Genomic DNA, 16,315 nt, shown 5'->3' with positions numbered 1-16,315 from the left:
GAGACGCCCACCAGGTTCTGTGGCTCTTAAAGGCCCTAGAATTTCTCACCGAATTCTAAGGTTCCGGAGGGCTTTTGCTGTATCTTGGAATTCTTTATCCAGTTGCAAAGGGATAGGTACGTCTCTAATCTCCACATTTCACAGCAGAGGGATTCGAAGACACAGACCCCAGACAGGCTGTGGGTGAGGCGGTGGAGACAGAAGCAGAACCTCTCGTCCAAGGACATCTCCGAGGAGACTTCTGGGAGGAGAGAGGTTCATCCAGAGCACACTTATGGCCATCAGACCTCATCAGAACGGAGCAAAAGGGCAAAAAAGGAAACTACCCCACACCAGTGAGTCAGTCACCAGAGACCCCGACCCTTCCCCGTGACTCCCAGCGGCTCCCAGCCCCCACTCCTCTCACCCAATCTCTCCTCCAGGACCCCAGCACCTTCCCCCACTTTGGGGTCCCCCAGCCTCCACCCCCTCATCCAGTGCCCTCCTCCGGCCTAGCCCTTTCTTCTTCTCTCGCTCATGTCTGCCCCACTTCCCCAGGGTCCCTCATCCTCCTTCAGGATCCCCCAAGTTCCTGCCACCCTCATCCGGGTTCCCCCAGCCTCTACCCCGCTGCAAGCCCCTAAACCTAATGAATCACGCCCCAGTCGGAAGTGTAGTATGTTGGCCTCGCTGGGCTAAACTCTTCGACCCTTCAGCGGTGCAGAGGTTCCTGAGCTGGGGACTGCCCGTCTCCTGTAGCCGATTCCTGTGGCGCCAGCCGGGCGAGTTTCCGGTCAGTGCTCTCCTGCTGGGGGCAGGCGCCGGGGGGCTCCTGGCCATAGGTGAGTACAGGGCAGACGTCAGGGATGGGGCCCATCTTTTTTTTTTTTTTTTTTTGCGGTACGCAGGCCTCTCACTGTCGTGGCCTCTCCCGTTGCGGAGCACAGGCTCCGGACGCACAGGCTCAGCGGCCATGGCTCACGGGCCCAGCCGCTCCGCGGCATGTGGGATCTTCCCGGACCGGGGTACGAGCCCGTGTCCCCTGCATCGGCAGGCGGACTCTCAACCACTGCACCACCAGGAAAGCCGTAGGGCCCCATCTTTTGACCTTTGGCTTCACCCTGTATCCTTAGGTCTCTTTCAGCTCCTGGTGAACCCTATGAACATCTATGAAGATCAGAAGATGGTGACATTGTACGGCTTGGTGGGTTAGTGCCGGGCTAGGGACAGGGACACAGCCCAGCTCTGGGTGCCCAGGGAGGAGTCTGCATTTGTTTCTTCTGTTCCCAAGTGTCCCTTGTAGCCTCAGCCTTGTTTTGGCCTTTGAGAGGAGGGAAGAGGCCCCCAGTCTACAGAAGAAGACACAGTCCTTGCCCACTAGAGTCTCCCCAATCTGAGGGACTCCCTATTACCCCCATGATATGGTCCAAACCCCACGACCATTCATAATCCCCATCTCTCCTGACCTCTCTGGTCTTGTTTCCTGCTGCTCCTGATAAATTCAATTCATTCACTCATTCATTCATTTAGCACTAACTGACCACTTGCTAAGGATTCAGCAGTGGACAAGGTTGACAAACACCCGGCACTTTTAAAAAAAATTTTACACTCCTAGAGCTTATAATATATATAACACATATTACACACACATACATACATTGTAATGTATAGTGCATACTTGTAGATATACATGTGCAGTGACAGCTACACTATAAATCTAATGATTTCTTTTTTTATAATGATTTCTTTTTTTTTCTAATAGACATATAGTTGCTGTACAATATTATGTTAGTTTCAGGTGTACTACACAGTGATTTGACATTTTCAGACATTATGAAATGATCACCATGATAAGTCTAGGAACCATCTGTCCTTGTACAAAGTTACTACAATATTATTGGCCATGTTCTTTTTTTAATTGAAATACAGTTAATTTACAATGTTATATTAGTTTCAGCTGTACAGCATATTGATTCAATATCTTTATAGGTTATACTCCATTTAAAGTTATTATAAAATATTGGCCATATTTTGGTCAATAAGGATATTGACCAAATTCTTTATGCTATATATTATACCCCTGTGACTTATTTATTATATAGCTGGAAGTTTGTACCTCTTAATTCCCTTCAACTACTTCCCCCCTCCCCAACCCCACACCCGCACACCCAGCTCTTTCAGAGTTTACGCTCTCTTTCAAGTTTACATTCTAGTGGAGAGAGTTAGACAACACATGAACAAGAAATAAACAAGAGCATTTCTGATGGTGACAAGTGTTATGAAAAAAGTAAACCAGGGGGATGTGATAGAAAGGGATTGGGAGCTAGCTTGAGTAGTCAGGGAAGGCTTCTCAGAGAAGGTGACATTTGATTGGAGACCTGGTATCAGGAGGTGTTGGGCCGCAAGAACAGAAAACCTACCTAAAAGTGGTCTAACCATAGAGGGAGTTTATCATCTCATATAACAAGTTTCAAGGTAGAGTGGTTTTGGAGTTTGGATAATTCAGCAGCTCAGTAAACCCACCAAGACCCAGCTTCCTTTTGACTTTTTTCTCTGCCGTCTTTGGTCTGTACATCATTCCTCTTCGGGTCATGAAATGGCTGCAGCAAATCCAGGCATCACATCCTCATACAGGAGTGTCAAAAGAGCAGAACATTCCTTCCTCATGTCTCTTATAAGAACAAAGAAAACTTCCCGTAACCCCCCAGCCAACTTCCCCCACACCTCTTTGGTCAGAGCGACAGCACGTGTCCCTTCCTAACACTGTCCCAGGCAAGGGGCTCGGACATGGCATCATCCCCGGTTCACTGAATGATCTACCTCTATGGGATACCAACAGGAAACTACTTTTTCCCTGACCACCGTATTCCAACCTTTGTCCCACTGATGACCTCTCACACAGACCCTTAGCTTTCTGGTGATTTTAATCTAGAAGACCTAGTCCTGCTTCTGTAATTATGACTGTTTTTAGGGTTTAAGAGGTCCAATCCAGTCTACGTCAAGATTTCAATCTCACGTCCATTCTCAAACATCTTCCCTCCTTACCGCCCCCTTGCCCCGCAGCTCAGGCCTGATCCCTGGCGTGAGGTCCCGCGGTGGAGAAGGGGGCACGGCCTGCTCATTCACTGTTTTTCTCCACTTCCTTCCCCTTCTGGTTCTTCTGATGTCAGAAAGGGGATTAGAAGAATTAGAGGAAAAGGGACAAAAGTCTGAAGTCATCGATACTGTTTGAATTCCACCGCCTCTGTGCGGCGAGTGCTCACATCCTGGCTGTCTCGGGGGGCCCATTCATGGTCCCGCTGGAGGCTCTGTGTGGACCGCACAGTGCCCAGTTTCCTGCTGAGGGCAGTTCTCTTTGACTGACTTCGAATGAAGCTCCCTGTAGCTCCTACAGGCCACCTGCAGCCTCTTACCTTTAGATGCCTCCACCCAAGCAGGCAGAGGGTCCCCATCCCAGAGGGATGGCTTGAGGCCTGATGCCCTCCACACGTCTGCTTGTCCCAAAGGAAATGCACACATCCTTGCCCTGCCAAACTGGGAAAGCAGGGCCCCTTGCAGCTGCCCTCTCCCCTGTCACGATGAGAAGCGAGTACCACCCTCCATGTTCATGTTTCCCTGACACTCCCGGGAGGCCCTGCTGAGCACGTCCGTGAACTCTCCTCCCTCTCTGTGCTCCAGTGACAGCCCTGGGGTGGCCCTGCCAGGCTCTGCAGCTCAGCGGGCGTCCAGCTGGGAGGGATGAGCCGGGTTCCCCTTCTTGCAGCGCCAGCTTCAGAAGGGTTCTCTTGGAGTCTGTCACTAGGCATGAGGAAGTGAACACTCATCCTCTCCTCAGACTCTCCTCCCATGTCTGCCTACTCTAACCACTTCTCTCTATGTCCAGAAAACTCAGATTTCTGGTCTTGCCTTTGTATAGACTGGTTGGGGTTGAGGGGTGAAAAACCAGTTTTGCTCTTTTGGTAAAGCCCAGACTGGGACCAGCAAGCTCCACGGGGCTCTCTTTAGAACGGAGAGCAACGCTTGGTCAACAATCAATCATCCTCAGAATGTAGGACAACTATTTATCCACTGTCGTCCTCAGCTTGAGTCTTGGCCAAAAGGCTGGTGGAGCCGGCCAGGTGAAGACTCTAGGAGGACGAGTGCTCCTGGCAGGGGGAACAGCGAGGGCAAAGACCTGAGAGGAGGAATGAGCTTGGCAAGTTCTAGGAACAGCAGTAGGCCAGCGTGGGCGGACATGGTGGGCAAAGGGCTGAGTAGCATGAGATCACTTCAGAAGGTAGTCAGGGGCCAGATCACGAGAGTCGGTCGACCGTATTAGGAGAGTCTGGATTTGTTCCCAAGTGAGATGGAAAGTCACTGCATGGTTTCCAGCGGAAAAGGGACATGATCGGATTTCATTTTTACAAGATCCCTCTGGCTGCCTTGTGAAAATGGAAGTTTAGGTTAGCAAGAGAGGAGCTAGGGGACTAGTTAGTCCCAGTGAGAGATGCTGGGGACTCTGTGAGGGCAGTGCAGATGGAGGGAAGAGTCAGGACTTGGGATTTGCTTTGGCGATCCTTGGGAGAACGCTCTATCCACACAGGAATCTTCTAGGTTCCCTGACCAGTTTATGCTGTTCCTTTGGCCTGGAATGCCTAACAACACTTACTCATCTTCCAGGCCCAGCTGACACATCACCTCCTTTGTCCAGCCTTCCCAGCCCCACCCGCCCCCGCAGAAATACCCGCTCCCTCCTTGGCTCCCACAGCTCTGTATAAGCACCTCCCTGTGCACTTAGCACTTGGTGTTGCAGTCATTTGTTTACCCGTCTGTCTCTCTCCCTGGATTACGAGCTTCAAGGAGCTCACTGTCTCCCTGCAGAGACCACAGGGAGACACATGTGAAACTGCTAAAACATACCAGGAGGTACACGATTAAGGGCTAAAATTAGGGACCGAGATGGTGAGTGCTGTAGGTGTCAGAGCACGGGGAATATTGAGGTGGCTGTGGCCTCTCTTCTCACTGCTTTGAGCACCAGTGCCTGTTTCCAGAATTTTTCTCTTGCTCTCTCTTCTCCCTCAGTACCTGGGGTTAGTGTGACTCCAGCCTGGAAAAGGGAAGTGTTGGCCCCCTTCCCTAACACAAACCCACACACTCATACACACACCAAGTCAATCACCAACCATGGCTTTTCAATCTCTAGCCATCTCTCCAAGCCCTTCCGCAGGCTGCCACACAGTCGAACTCTGTAAATGGCTCTTCAATAAATGAATGAATGAGTGGTCTAGAAGGCCTATCAGAGTCAGTGTAAATGGGACAAGGGCAGTACAGTGATGGTTCTAGAAGGGAGTTGTGCGGGGCGGGGGTGGGGGCGGTGTGTGCTCTGCTAAACCTGGTGGTTTAGCGTCCTGACTCTGCCTCACCACCTCCTGGGCTCTCCTGACAGGCTTGGGGGCCATAGGCTGGGGTACCTCCCCTCACATCCGCTGCGCCAGCCTCCTGCTAGTACCCAAGATGCTGGGCAAGGAGGGCCGGCTCTTTGTGCTGGGATACGCCTTGGCCGCCATCTATGAGGGTGAGTGTGTGCCCCTGGGTACCAGTTAGTGACACTGAAGCAGTGACCCTGGGTGGGCCATCCATTGAGAGCCAGGCCTGGAGAAGGAGAAAGAGTGGGGGTCTAATCCCAGCTGTTCCAACTTGCTGTGTGTCCCGGAGAGAGTTCCTCCACATCTCTGGGCCACCTTAGTTTACACAGAGAAAAACATCAGGGGTTGAATGAGATGACCTCTCACCAGCTGCTGAGCCCCATCAGTGTACAGTTCTAGAAGGTGGTCACTGCCCGCAGAGCAGGAGCTAGGGATGGGCTGAAGAAAGTTAATTGGCTCTAGAGGGAGATAATCTACCAGGGCATCTTCCCCCAGGACCAGTGGCCAACCTGCGGCACAACCTCAATGAGGTGATAGCATCGCTCGGCTGCACTGTGGAGCTGCAGATCAACAACACCCGCTCGGCTTGGCGTGTCTCCACAGCCCCCCTGCGGGCAGTGTTCAAGGACCTGCTGGTCAGGACCCTACACAGGCAGGGCCTAGGGGTCCCTCTCCCCGCAGGGCCTAGATGACCTGAGCTGGGACCCTGGACTTACAGTTTCCCAATGGGGGCGGTACTGGCATTTTTGGCAGAACTGTTCCCAAACATTGCAGGATGTGCCCTGATCCCTGGACACTCAATGCCAGGAGAGCCCCTGCCCGCAGCCACTGGGACACACCACACACACACTTCCAAACACCTGAGTAGGTGGTACTCTGCGCAGATGAGCTAGAATGTCAGGAAACTGGGGGCCCTGGCCTTGAGGAGTTTGGAAACTTTGAGGATCAGGGGATGAGGGAATTGGGTACTGGAGATTAGAAGAATTGGAAAGTTGAGGAGTTGGGGAGAGAAGGGCTGAGGGGCTTGGGAGTCGGGGACATTGAGATGGCACAGTGGCCTGAGAGGTTAGTGATGAGGGATGAAGTCCAAGGACCTGGGGAACCCTTCCTTGACTAACCAGGACTTGGGATGGGAGGCCTCAGGAGGAGCTGGGAGCCTGGGATGTAAGCGGAGCAGAGGCACCTGGGGAGGAGAGGGGGCTCCCAAGCACTACGAACAGTGGACTGTTTGAGGCGAGAGGCCATCTCTGGGCCTAGGCTCCCTATAGGCTTGAGGTAAGAGCCCAAAGCTTGGCTAAGAGGGGAAGAACAGGCTGTCTGGCAGCAGAAGCTCTAAGCTCGCATGCCTGACCCCTTTCCTCCCTCCGACCCCAGAGCAGCAAAGAGTCATTGAAAGCCAAGACTCAGAACATCACCAACACCTTTGAGGAACTGGATGCCCAGGTGAGCAGTGAGAGTGGATACGCGCCCGAGGATGCCGAGGGCTCGGAGGAGACAGCCCCAGGCAGAGAGACCCTCCGCGCCTCAGCCTTCAGACACCGCCTCTCTACACAGAAGATGTATGAGCTGAAGACCAAGCTGCGTTGCTCCCGTGAGGGGGATCCCTGGGCAGGGGAGCGCAGGGAGGGCCGCCGGGCCAGGGCTCCGGGTCAGGGTGTGGGGACCTCAGACCTGCACTGCCCCTTCCCGCAGATGTGGTGAACAAGGCCATGATAAACTGCCGCCGCTGGTTTGACCAAAAGCACAGAGAGTGCCTTCAACGCATCTGGGTCCCACTGCTCAACCACCTGCTCTGCCTGCCCATGAAGTTCAAGTTCTTCTGTGGCATTGCCAAGGGTCAGCATAGTGGCAGGAGGGAGGGGAGCAGCAGGGCTAGGGATCTGAGTCCTTGGGGACCACTGGGTAGGTGCAGGGCAGGAAGGCATTCAGGAGGGGAGGCTTTCGGCTCTGAGGACACAGCATCCTCAGGGTCCAGCCCTTCCAGCTGACCAGCTTTGTGACTCAGGTGAGTTTACAGCAAGGCTCTCAGCTTCGTCTCTTCATTTGAAAGATGGGCGTAATGATAGTACTCATGCCATTAGGGGTTTTGAGGATTTAAGGGGATAATACATGTAAAGCAGGTAACAACTGGCCCACAGAGGAATGGCTCTATTAAGTATCGGTTATCATAATTAGTTAGTGTTTGGTATGGTTATAGACAGGTGAAAAAACTGGGGGAAAGAATTCAAGGAGAGTAAAGAGGGGAAAGACTCAGGGTAGTAGAAAGTCATGGGCTGGGACTTTCAGTGGTTAGGACTCTGCACGCCCACTGCCAAGGACCCAGGTTCAATCCCTGGTGGGAGAACTAAGATTCCACAAGTCACATAGTGCAGAAAAAAAAAGAAAGAAAGAAAGTCATGGGCAGAGAGACAAAAAAGCAGCATGAAGAGGATCACGGGAAGGGAGGACTGGAGGCCGGGCCCAGGGAGGCCCCTAACCTGGCCCCCCTGTCCACCAGTGATGGAAGTTTGGTGCCGTAGTCGCATCCCAGTGGAAGGCAACTTTGGGCAGACCTATGACTCCCTCAATCAGTCTCTTCGCGGCCTGGAGGGGGAATTTTCAGCCACTATTAACCTCAAGGTAGGAGAGGGGCAGTGTGAGGGTGGGGGGCACAGGGAACAGGGCGTGAGGAAAAGGGCAAGGGAGCGGGCACGGGAGGGAGGTGGCTGGCTGTGAGGGAGGGGGAAGAGACGAGGAGTGGTGCTGGGACTGGGTGACAGGAGAGGGAGGGTGCCGAGCCTGCGGGGGGCACAGGGACCTGCCTCTGGATGGGTGGTCGGCCAGGTGTGAGGAGGTGTCAGCTCATACAGGTGAAAGACTGTGTCGAGGAGGGCAGCAAACAGAAGACAGCGGCAACTCCTAAAGGTCCTGGGAAGAGCTGGGGACAGGAGCGGGGCATCAGGGGAGAGAAGCCACAGAGAGGCTGGGAGGCTGCGTCTGGGCCTCTGAGTCGGCACCCGGGCCGTCCACCAGGAAGAGAAGCGGGCTGGGGTGCTGGGCCTCAACACGAGCTGGGAACACGTGAGCACCGAGGTGCGGGACTACGTGAGACGCCAGGAGGCCCGGCTCGAGTGGATCCTGGGGCTGCTGCATGTGCTGCTCTCCTGCACCTTCCTGTTCATCCTCCACGCGTGAGTCCTGACCTCCACCCAGATGCCCCTTCCTCTGCTCTGGATTGGAGACCTGCCCTGAGGGAGGCCCTAAGAATGGAGCTGCAGGGCCCTCCTCCGACTCTGAATGTGAATGTTCTTGCGCCTTTAACTTTGCCTTTTTCTAGAGCTGGGATCGCTGTTTACCCAAAGGTAAGAGAAATGTGGACATTTTGTCAGAAGAAACAGTTACCCATGTTCCCATCACCTTAAAAGGGCGACCGTCTTCATTCATCTACCTCCTTCCGGCCTTTATCCCAATGCTGACTTTTTTTTTTTTTCCACTTTTAGCTTTGACTTTTGATTTTTTTTCTTGCCCTTCATATTCCCCTTGGCTCTGACTTTGTGCCATTTTTATCGTCCAACTCTGCTTTCATTTTCTCCCGCCCGCTGCGTTGGCTGCTACTTTCCCTCCATTTGGACCAAAGTCCTCAACCCCACCCAGCCTGGCATCCAGCTGGGCTGCCCTGAGCCTCACTCAGCTTCCCTGCTGACCTCTGGACCCTTTATTTCCTGTCTCCACCCCCAAATGCCTGAGATGGGCAGGGGCCGGGCAAGGGCGGCCACAGGGGCGCCTGTTCTCTCTGCCCCTGTTTGTGGGGCTTAGAGTGACAGCAGGTGAGTGGGTATGTGTGTGCCCAGGGCCCTGTGGGACGACGAAGATCAATGAGCCATATTCCTGCCTTCAAGAAGCTCAGGGCCTAGGGGAGGCAGGCGAGGCATCCACAAACCAGAGATGGTTCAAGGGCTGTACTATGGACTGGCTCTCGGGACTGGTATGGGAGCCGAGGAGGGGCCCCTGCAAGGGCCATAACTGGGCTTCAAAAGGCTGCAGATGGGGAGCTACGGTCAAGAAGAGGAAAGGTGTTCTCTTGGACCAGGAATCTGGCATTTGTGGGATGTGGAAGGCAGAGGCTGGGGTTGAGGACTGGGCTGAAGTGGGCATGGCCAGAACAGTCTGGAAATCCCTGCAGGAGGGCCCTGAACTGCCCCACAGTTGCAAGGTTGCAGGGTGGACTGGGACAGCCTGGAGGCAGGGAGGCCAAACTGGGTCAGAGATTAGGGAGCCTGAGTGGAGTGCGACGTGGCAGGAAGTTGGCCTGAGATGGAGGGAGGTAGGGGGAAGGTGCAGCAGGTCTCAGAGCCAGCTTGGGGAGGGAAGGAAGGAGGCACAGAGTCAAAAGCCACTTCCAGGTTTTCAACCTGGGTGAGGTCACTCACTGAAGGGGCTGAGCTGGCTGAGGGGCGGAGACCAGACTCAGGAGGCCCAGGCCCAACAGTGCTAGGTCTCTCCACAAGGGGGCGCCCACAGTCTTTCTTTGCATTTATAGTTACTTCTAAAGGCAAAGATGTGGATTTTTACAGGGTCCCAGAACCAACAGCATTGGAACTTATGTTTCACGGTTTACAGCTTATTTAATGTACTTATACAGTTTTAAACACATTTCCAACAATTAACATTTTTTCCTCAGGAAACTGAGTCATTATGTGGGACTTTGGGAGATACACAGAGGAGAGTTACATTTGCACGGGCACACACACGCACACACGGAAAACATCGCCACACGCAAGGGTGTGTCAGAGGAGAAGGGAAATGATGCTTGAGACGAGTTTTGCTTGAAGTGACCTCCGGGAGATGTTTTGAGGGCTCGGCCAAGAGGCAGGGACTTGAGAGGTGAACGTGGGAGTCAATGGATCAGGTGATTTCTTCAACCTCGAGGGGTTTCCTTGTCTCCATGCCTTTGCTCCTGCTGTTTCTTCTGTTTGATATTCATCCTGGAAGTTCCATGCCTGGGAAACCTTCCCCTACCTCCCAGGCACACGCATGCACTTACACGACGCTCCCTCCCCTCCTCACCTCTGTTATGTCTCATCAGTGTGTATGTGCATGTCTTTCACTGGACCGTGGACTGCTGGAGGGCAGGGCAGAGCACGCAGGTGGTGCTCGGTGCATGCTGGGTGGCCAGCTGACTGTGCGTCAGGGAAGCCCATGGTTGGGGGTGGGTGAACCTGGAGGCGATGGAGACACCCTCGTCCACAGGTGCTTCTCCTATGTGGACAGCTATAACGGGGACATCCGCTTCGACAACATCTACATCAGCACCTACTTCTGTCAGATCGATGAACGCAGGAAGAAGCTGGTGAGTGGGCACAGCCCTGCCCAAGGGTGCCCTGCTCTGTGCCCTGTGTGGCTTCACGCTCCAGGAGGGCAGAGGGGAAAGGGAGAGGGCGCTCAGTGCTCTCACCATGTGGACGTTTTTCCCAGGGCAAGCGGACTCTGCTGCCACTCCGCAGCGCTGAGAAGAAAACCGTCATCTTCCCCTGGGACCCCACTATCCAGGCCACAGAAATGAGAAATGTGGTGAGGATGGCACGAAGGGGAGGCCCCTGGATCCTACTAGAGGCGGGATCTGCAGGAGGGAGGGCAAAGGCGTCAGAGGGGACTCCATGCCAGGGCCAAAGGCGCTGCCCAGCTCTGACCCTCCTGCTCCCTGGGCAGATGAAGGAGCTCATGGAGACACTGCCCGTGCTGCTGCTGCTACTACTGCTGTGTGGCCTGGACTGGGCTCTCTACTCCATCTTCGACACCATCCGCCACCACTCCTTCGTGCAGTACTCCTTCCGCAGTGAGCCCAGTCCCCACTCCAGGCTCCAGGCCCAAGAGACACCCCCTTGGAGAACTCCCACCCTTGTGCAGACACCCCTCCCCAATTCTTCCAATTTCGTCACCTCCTTCTGCATCTCGGCCCCTCCCTGTCCTCCTTAGGGTCAAATATCAACCCTGCAACCTGACAGCTGTCACTGGGGCCCTCTGTTTCCACCCCCCTTTATATCTACCAAAAGGAGGAATTAGTACTCAGTGAAGGGATGGAAAGTCCCGTGCAGTTGAGAAGTATTTGTATGCCTTGACCTCTCCCCTACATCCAGTCCCCAACCTGCCCCATCCCCTTAACTCCAACTCTTTCCTGACTCCCCGCCCCACACACACCACGTTCCCTATCCTGGCTTCAGGCAGTCATAAACTGGAGGTGAAAGTCGGGGGAGACTCCATGCTTGCCCGGCTTCTTCGGAATACCATCGGAGCCCTGAATACCTCCTCGGAGACGGTGGTGGAATCCAACAACATGCGTGAGTGATGCTGAAAGTTTGGATCAGAGGAATTGAGGGCTGGGAGGGCCAGGGTCTTTCCAAGACAAAGAGTTGGGGGACTGGGCCTTGGCCGTGGCAAGATGGGGGTTGGCGTGCTTGCATTGGAGAAATTAAACTAGGGAACATCAGGTCAGGCTTGAAGATTTGGAGGATGACAGACTTGGGTCAGAGGAGTCTGAGGGCTGGGGCTTTGGGGCCAGATGGTCCCAGCCCTCTGGAGCAGTGCTGTTTAACAGAACTTTCTGCCGTGATGGAAAATTTCTACATCTGTGCCAAGTTGAGCAAATAGCCTCATGGGCCTAGTGGCTATAGTCCGACAGCACAGCTCTGCAGGGTGAGGGGCAGGCAGGAGGAGAACAGGGTAATCAGACATTTAACCCACCCTCCACTGGCATGGGGAATTCAACCCAGAGCCGCGGCCGGTCCTGGCCAGATCCCTGACAGGCCTGCCTCCTCTGCCAGCCTGCCTGCCCCAGCCCGTGCCTCTGAGTACCAGGGCCTATTTGAGGGCTGCACTACCAAGCGGCCTGCTAGTGTGTCTCTGCCTGCTCCAAGCTTTCAGCTACCGGCTCCGGAGGGTCATCGTAGCCTTCTACTTCCCCAAGGTGCGCCTCACCCTGCCCTCTCCACCCCTGCATACACAAACACACCAGCCTGAGCCCAGCTCCCCACAAGCCCCATCTTTGGGGAATGTCTTCCTCCTCTGTACTGTCTCCCTGGCCCCAGCGTGAGAAGAAGCGGATCCTTTTCCTCTACAACGATCTCCTGAGGAAGAGAGCAGCCTTCACCCAACTGAGGAGGGCCACCATCGTGAGACGGGCACGACAGCAGAGGGCTCCTGTAAGTCCAGGCCTGTGCCCCTGGCTGGGTCTGAGAACTGAGGGGGACAGGCATCTCCCCTCAGTCCACCCAGCCCCCACCAAGGCCCCAGGCCTACTGATGCTCAGTGAGTTCTGATGGAATGCATGCCAAGGGCTCTGGTCATCCAGCTCCTGGAGGTCAAGGCTGTGTCCATCTCTGTGCCCCAGGATTCAGCCCAGCCTGAGATCCTAAGTGGACCATTGGGAAGCAGGCAGAAAAGGGGAATCAGATTTGATACCATCAGGTCAAAGGAGAGCAAGAGGGGTTCGTCAGAAACAAGGGACCCAAGACAAAGCCACAGGTTCTTCTGAGAGGGCTTCAGACCAGAACTTCAGTGCAGTCCCATCGGTGGGTGGGGTGGGAGATTGGTGGATGAGGGGAAGCAGGTGGGCTGGGGATCAGGGAGGCTTCATGAAGGGGCACGCAGTGTACAGAAAGAGCACACCATGGGAAGAAGCAGGCTCCAGTCCACACTCCCTCATTAAGCTGTGTGACCTTGGCCATGGTCTTCCCTGGACCTCAGTTTTTCCTCTGAAGAATGGAGAGTTTGGACAGATCTGTAAGGCCTGCTCACTAGAGATCAGTAACAGAGATAGAGTGGTGGTCAGGTGTGGGGCTCTGGTGCCAGAGAGCCTGGGTTTGAATCCTGGCTCCTCCCCTTATTACTATGACAATTGTGTGATCTTGAACACACATAAATGCTGAGCCTTGGTTTTTCCCTTCTGTAAAATGGAGTTAACTACTCCATCTAGTTGTAGTAAGGATTAAATGAGTTTCACTGTCACGGTGCAGGCACATAGCAAATTCTGTACGCGTGTTAGTTGTCACTGTGTGATCCTAGGCAAGTGATCACCTCTCCAAGCATCAGTTTTCTTGCCTGAAAAAGAGATGATAACAACAATATCTGCCTTACATGGTTATTGTTTGAATTGAGTTAATTTACTTACAGTTTCTTGGTACAGTGCCCAATACTATTTAAAAAACAAGTGGCAGTCACTCTTATTTTTTTTTTCACTTTTTAAAAAATTATTTATTTATTTTTTATTTATTTCTGGCCGCGTTGGGTCTTTGTTGCTGTGCTCAGGCTTTCTCTAGTTGCGGCGAGCGGGGGCTACTCTCTGTTGCGGTGCGCGGGCTTCTCACTGTGGTGGCTTCTCTTGTTGTGGAGCACAGGCTCTCAGTGTGCGGGCTTCAGTAGTTGTAGCATGCGAGCTCAGTAGTTGTGGCTCACAGGCTCTAGAGCGCAGGCTCAGTAGTTGTGGCGCGTGGGCTTAGTTGCTCTGCGGCATGTGGGATTTTCCCGGACCAGGGCTCAAACCCATGTCCCCTGAATTGGCAGGCAGATTCTTGACCACTGCGCCACCAGGGAAGCCCTGTCCATACACTTTTTTTTTTTTTAACATCTTTATTGGGGTATAATTGCTTTACAATGGTGTGTTAGTTTCTGCTTTATAACAAAGTGAATCAGTTATACATATACATATGTTCCCATATCTCTTCCCTCTTGCGTCTCCCTCCCTCCCACCCTCCCTATCCCACCCAGTCACTCTTATTTAATCAGCCCTAACAAAGCTCATAAAAGTGAGAGACTGTGTTTGCTTAACTTTTTCCTCCAGTGCCTAGATCCCCCAACTCCCATGACACACAGTAGGGGCTGAATGAATGTCTGATGAAAAAATGAACATATTACAGGAGGAGGTGAGCTCCATGTCCTTCTATTCCACCATCTTGATCCAGCCTCCTAAGAAACTCACTGAAAATGAACATACTATGATTCCATGACCAGATCATGGAGTTAACTGGATTTTGATGGGTAGATGGAAATGTGAAGAGCATTCATTCCAAGCTAAGGGAACAGAATGTGCAAAGACTCAGAGTCCAAAGGGAATGCCAAGTGCCAGAGCTAGTCTAAGGAGAAAGTGGCACAGAAGATGCAAATTTCAGGGAGGGGTAAGTTGGAGCAGAGGCTAGAAAGAGACCAGACTGTGGAAGGCTCAGAAGGCCAAGCCCAGGAGTTCTGCCTTTGTTTGGCAGGCAGTGGAGCCCCTGGAGCTTCTTTCTTTCTTTTTTATTTTTTAATATTCATTTATTTATTTGGCTGCGCCAAATAAATAAATGGCTCTTAGTTGAGGCACACAGGATCTTCGTTGCAGCATGCAGGATCTTTAGTTGCGGCATGTGGGATCTAATTCCCTGACCAGGGATTGAACCTGGGCCCCCTGCATTGGGAGCATGGAGTCTTAGCCACTGGACCACCAGGGAAGTCCCAACCCCTGGAGTTCCTTTTTTTTTTTTTTTTAATATTTATTTATTTATTTGGCTGCTGCTCTGGGTCTTAGTTGCGGCACGCGGAATCCCCATTGCTGCCTGAGGGATTTTCTTTGCGGCATGCGGGATCTTTTAGTTGCAGCACGCAGGCTCTTAGTTGTGGCATGTGGGATCTAGTTCCCTGACCAGAGATCAAACCTGGGCCCCCTGCGTCAGAAGCGCGGAGTCTTAACCACTGGACCACCAGGGAAGTGCCCCCTGGAGTTTCTTGAGCAAAGAGCATCTGGTAAGGTGGCCTGAGAATTCCTGGCAATTGTGCGGAGAGAGGGTGGGAGAGCGAGAGAGCATAATGAGCCAGGCTTGTGATTTGGAATCAGGGTACCTGCGTCCAGGCAGGTTTGATTGTTCAGTCTGTGGCTTTGGGGAAGTCACTTAACATTTATGAGATTCATCTTTCTCATCCGTAAAGTGGGGGGGAACACAATAGTGATAGTCTTATCTGTCCTACTCACTTCTCAGCCCCACGGTGAGAATCAAATAAGGCGATTTATGGTAACGTGATGCTGGTAGTTGCTGTTACTGGCTGGGAGAGAATCGAGGCTTCATCCTCCCACTCTCCATCACGGAGTGAGGGAGGCTCTCTAGGACCCACTTGCATAGCACCCTCGCCCTCCAGGGGTCTTATTTGCCCAATCTAGCTTCCTCCAACATGTGGGCATAGTCAGGCCTTGAGACTTCAGACAAGAAGCGCTAACAGGCTCTAAACCCCCCTTGCCTCCCAACAGCGCCGCCACCTGGCGGACATCCTGCACCGCCGCTGCCTGCCCCTCTTGCGCCCCTGGCTGCGCAGGCGATGCGTGGTGTGCCAGGCACCCGAGACGCCCGAGTCCTACGTGTGCCCTACGCCGGATTGCGAGGCAGTGTACTGCCGGTCGTGCTGGAACGACATGCGGCAGCGGTGCCCGGTCTGCACACCCCGCGAGGAGCTCTCCTCCTCCGCCTACAGCGACAGCAACGACGATGCTACCTACGCGGAGTGAAGAGGCGTCCTGCTGGCTCTCCCACCCGCTCCTTCCTGTTTAATAAAATGCTTTGGACACGCCTGCTGCCCGCGCTTCGCGGGGGTCCGGTACGGGAGGGTGAGCCGGGCAATCGGGAGAACTGGCCCGCCTGATCCGACAGAGCGGGGCGGCTGACTTGAGGCCAGAGGGCAGTGAAGCTGCTAGGAAGGCATCGGGACCCAGGGCCGGGTGGAGGCGCGGCTCCCAAGGCGGTCGGACCGGGCCTCGGCTCCTATTTTGCACAGTAGCCGGGAAGCCGCTGTGCAGATCAGCGCTGGCCGTGCGGGAGTCGGAGTCATGGGCTAGGTCCACGCCTCTTTGGGACCCGGCGCGCTGTGGGGGCGGGGCCTTCCGAGGGCGGAGCCTGGCTCTGGGGGGTGGGAGGGGGCGGGGCGGGGCCTGG

General features: G+C 53.9%; 1 protein-coding gene and 1 non-coding gene across 3 annotated transcripts; one reads left to right on the top strand and one right to left on the bottom strand.

The window, feature by feature from the left end:
* The first annotated feature begins 274 nt into the window (after positions 1 to 274).
* DCST1 (DC-STAMP domain containing 1) lies at positions 275 to 16,201 on the top strand. 2 transcript variants are annotated; one of them, XM_060137091.1, is made up of 16 exons: positions 275 to 335; positions 696 to 821; positions 1,113 to 1,187; positions 5,405 to 5,533; positions 5,880 to 6,019; positions 6,759 to 6,975; positions 7,077 to 7,220; positions 7,882 to 8,003; positions 8,397 to 8,554; positions 10,614 to 10,713; positions 10,839 to 10,934; positions 11,073 to 11,199; positions 11,585 to 11,701; positions 12,185 to 12,327; positions 12,449 to 12,562; positions 15,637 to 16,201. In XM_060137091.1, the coding sequence occupies exons 1-16, from the start codon at positions 275 to 277 to the stop codon at positions 15,889 to 15,891; spliced, it is 2,124 nt and encodes a 707-aa protein (XP_059993074.1). In that variant the 3' UTR covers positions 15,892 to 16,201. The 2 variants fall into 2 exon arrangements, with proteins under 2 accessions (XP_059993074.1, XP_059993083.1); XM_060137100.1 differs by lacking the exon at positions 1,113 to 1,187.
* TRNAR-UCU (transfer RNA arginine (anticodon UCU)) lies at positions 15,029 to 15,101 on the bottom strand. The gene has a single exon. It is a non-coding gene; the product is annotated as a tRNA-Arg (tRNA).
* Positions 16,202 to 16,315: the final 114 nt, after the last annotated feature.

This window comes from Lagenorhynchus albirostris, chromosome 2 (genome assembly GCF_949774975.1).
Source record: "Lagenorhynchus albirostris chromosome 2, mLagAlb1.1, whole genome shotgun sequence".
In the NCBI taxonomy this organism is placed as follows: domain Eukaryota; kingdom Metazoa; phylum Chordata; class Mammalia; order Artiodactyla; family Delphinidae; genus Lagenorhynchus; species Lagenorhynchus albirostris.
The sequence above is the reverse complement of the archived record's forward strand: the minus strand, read 5'-3'. Positions and strand labels throughout refer to the sequence as shown.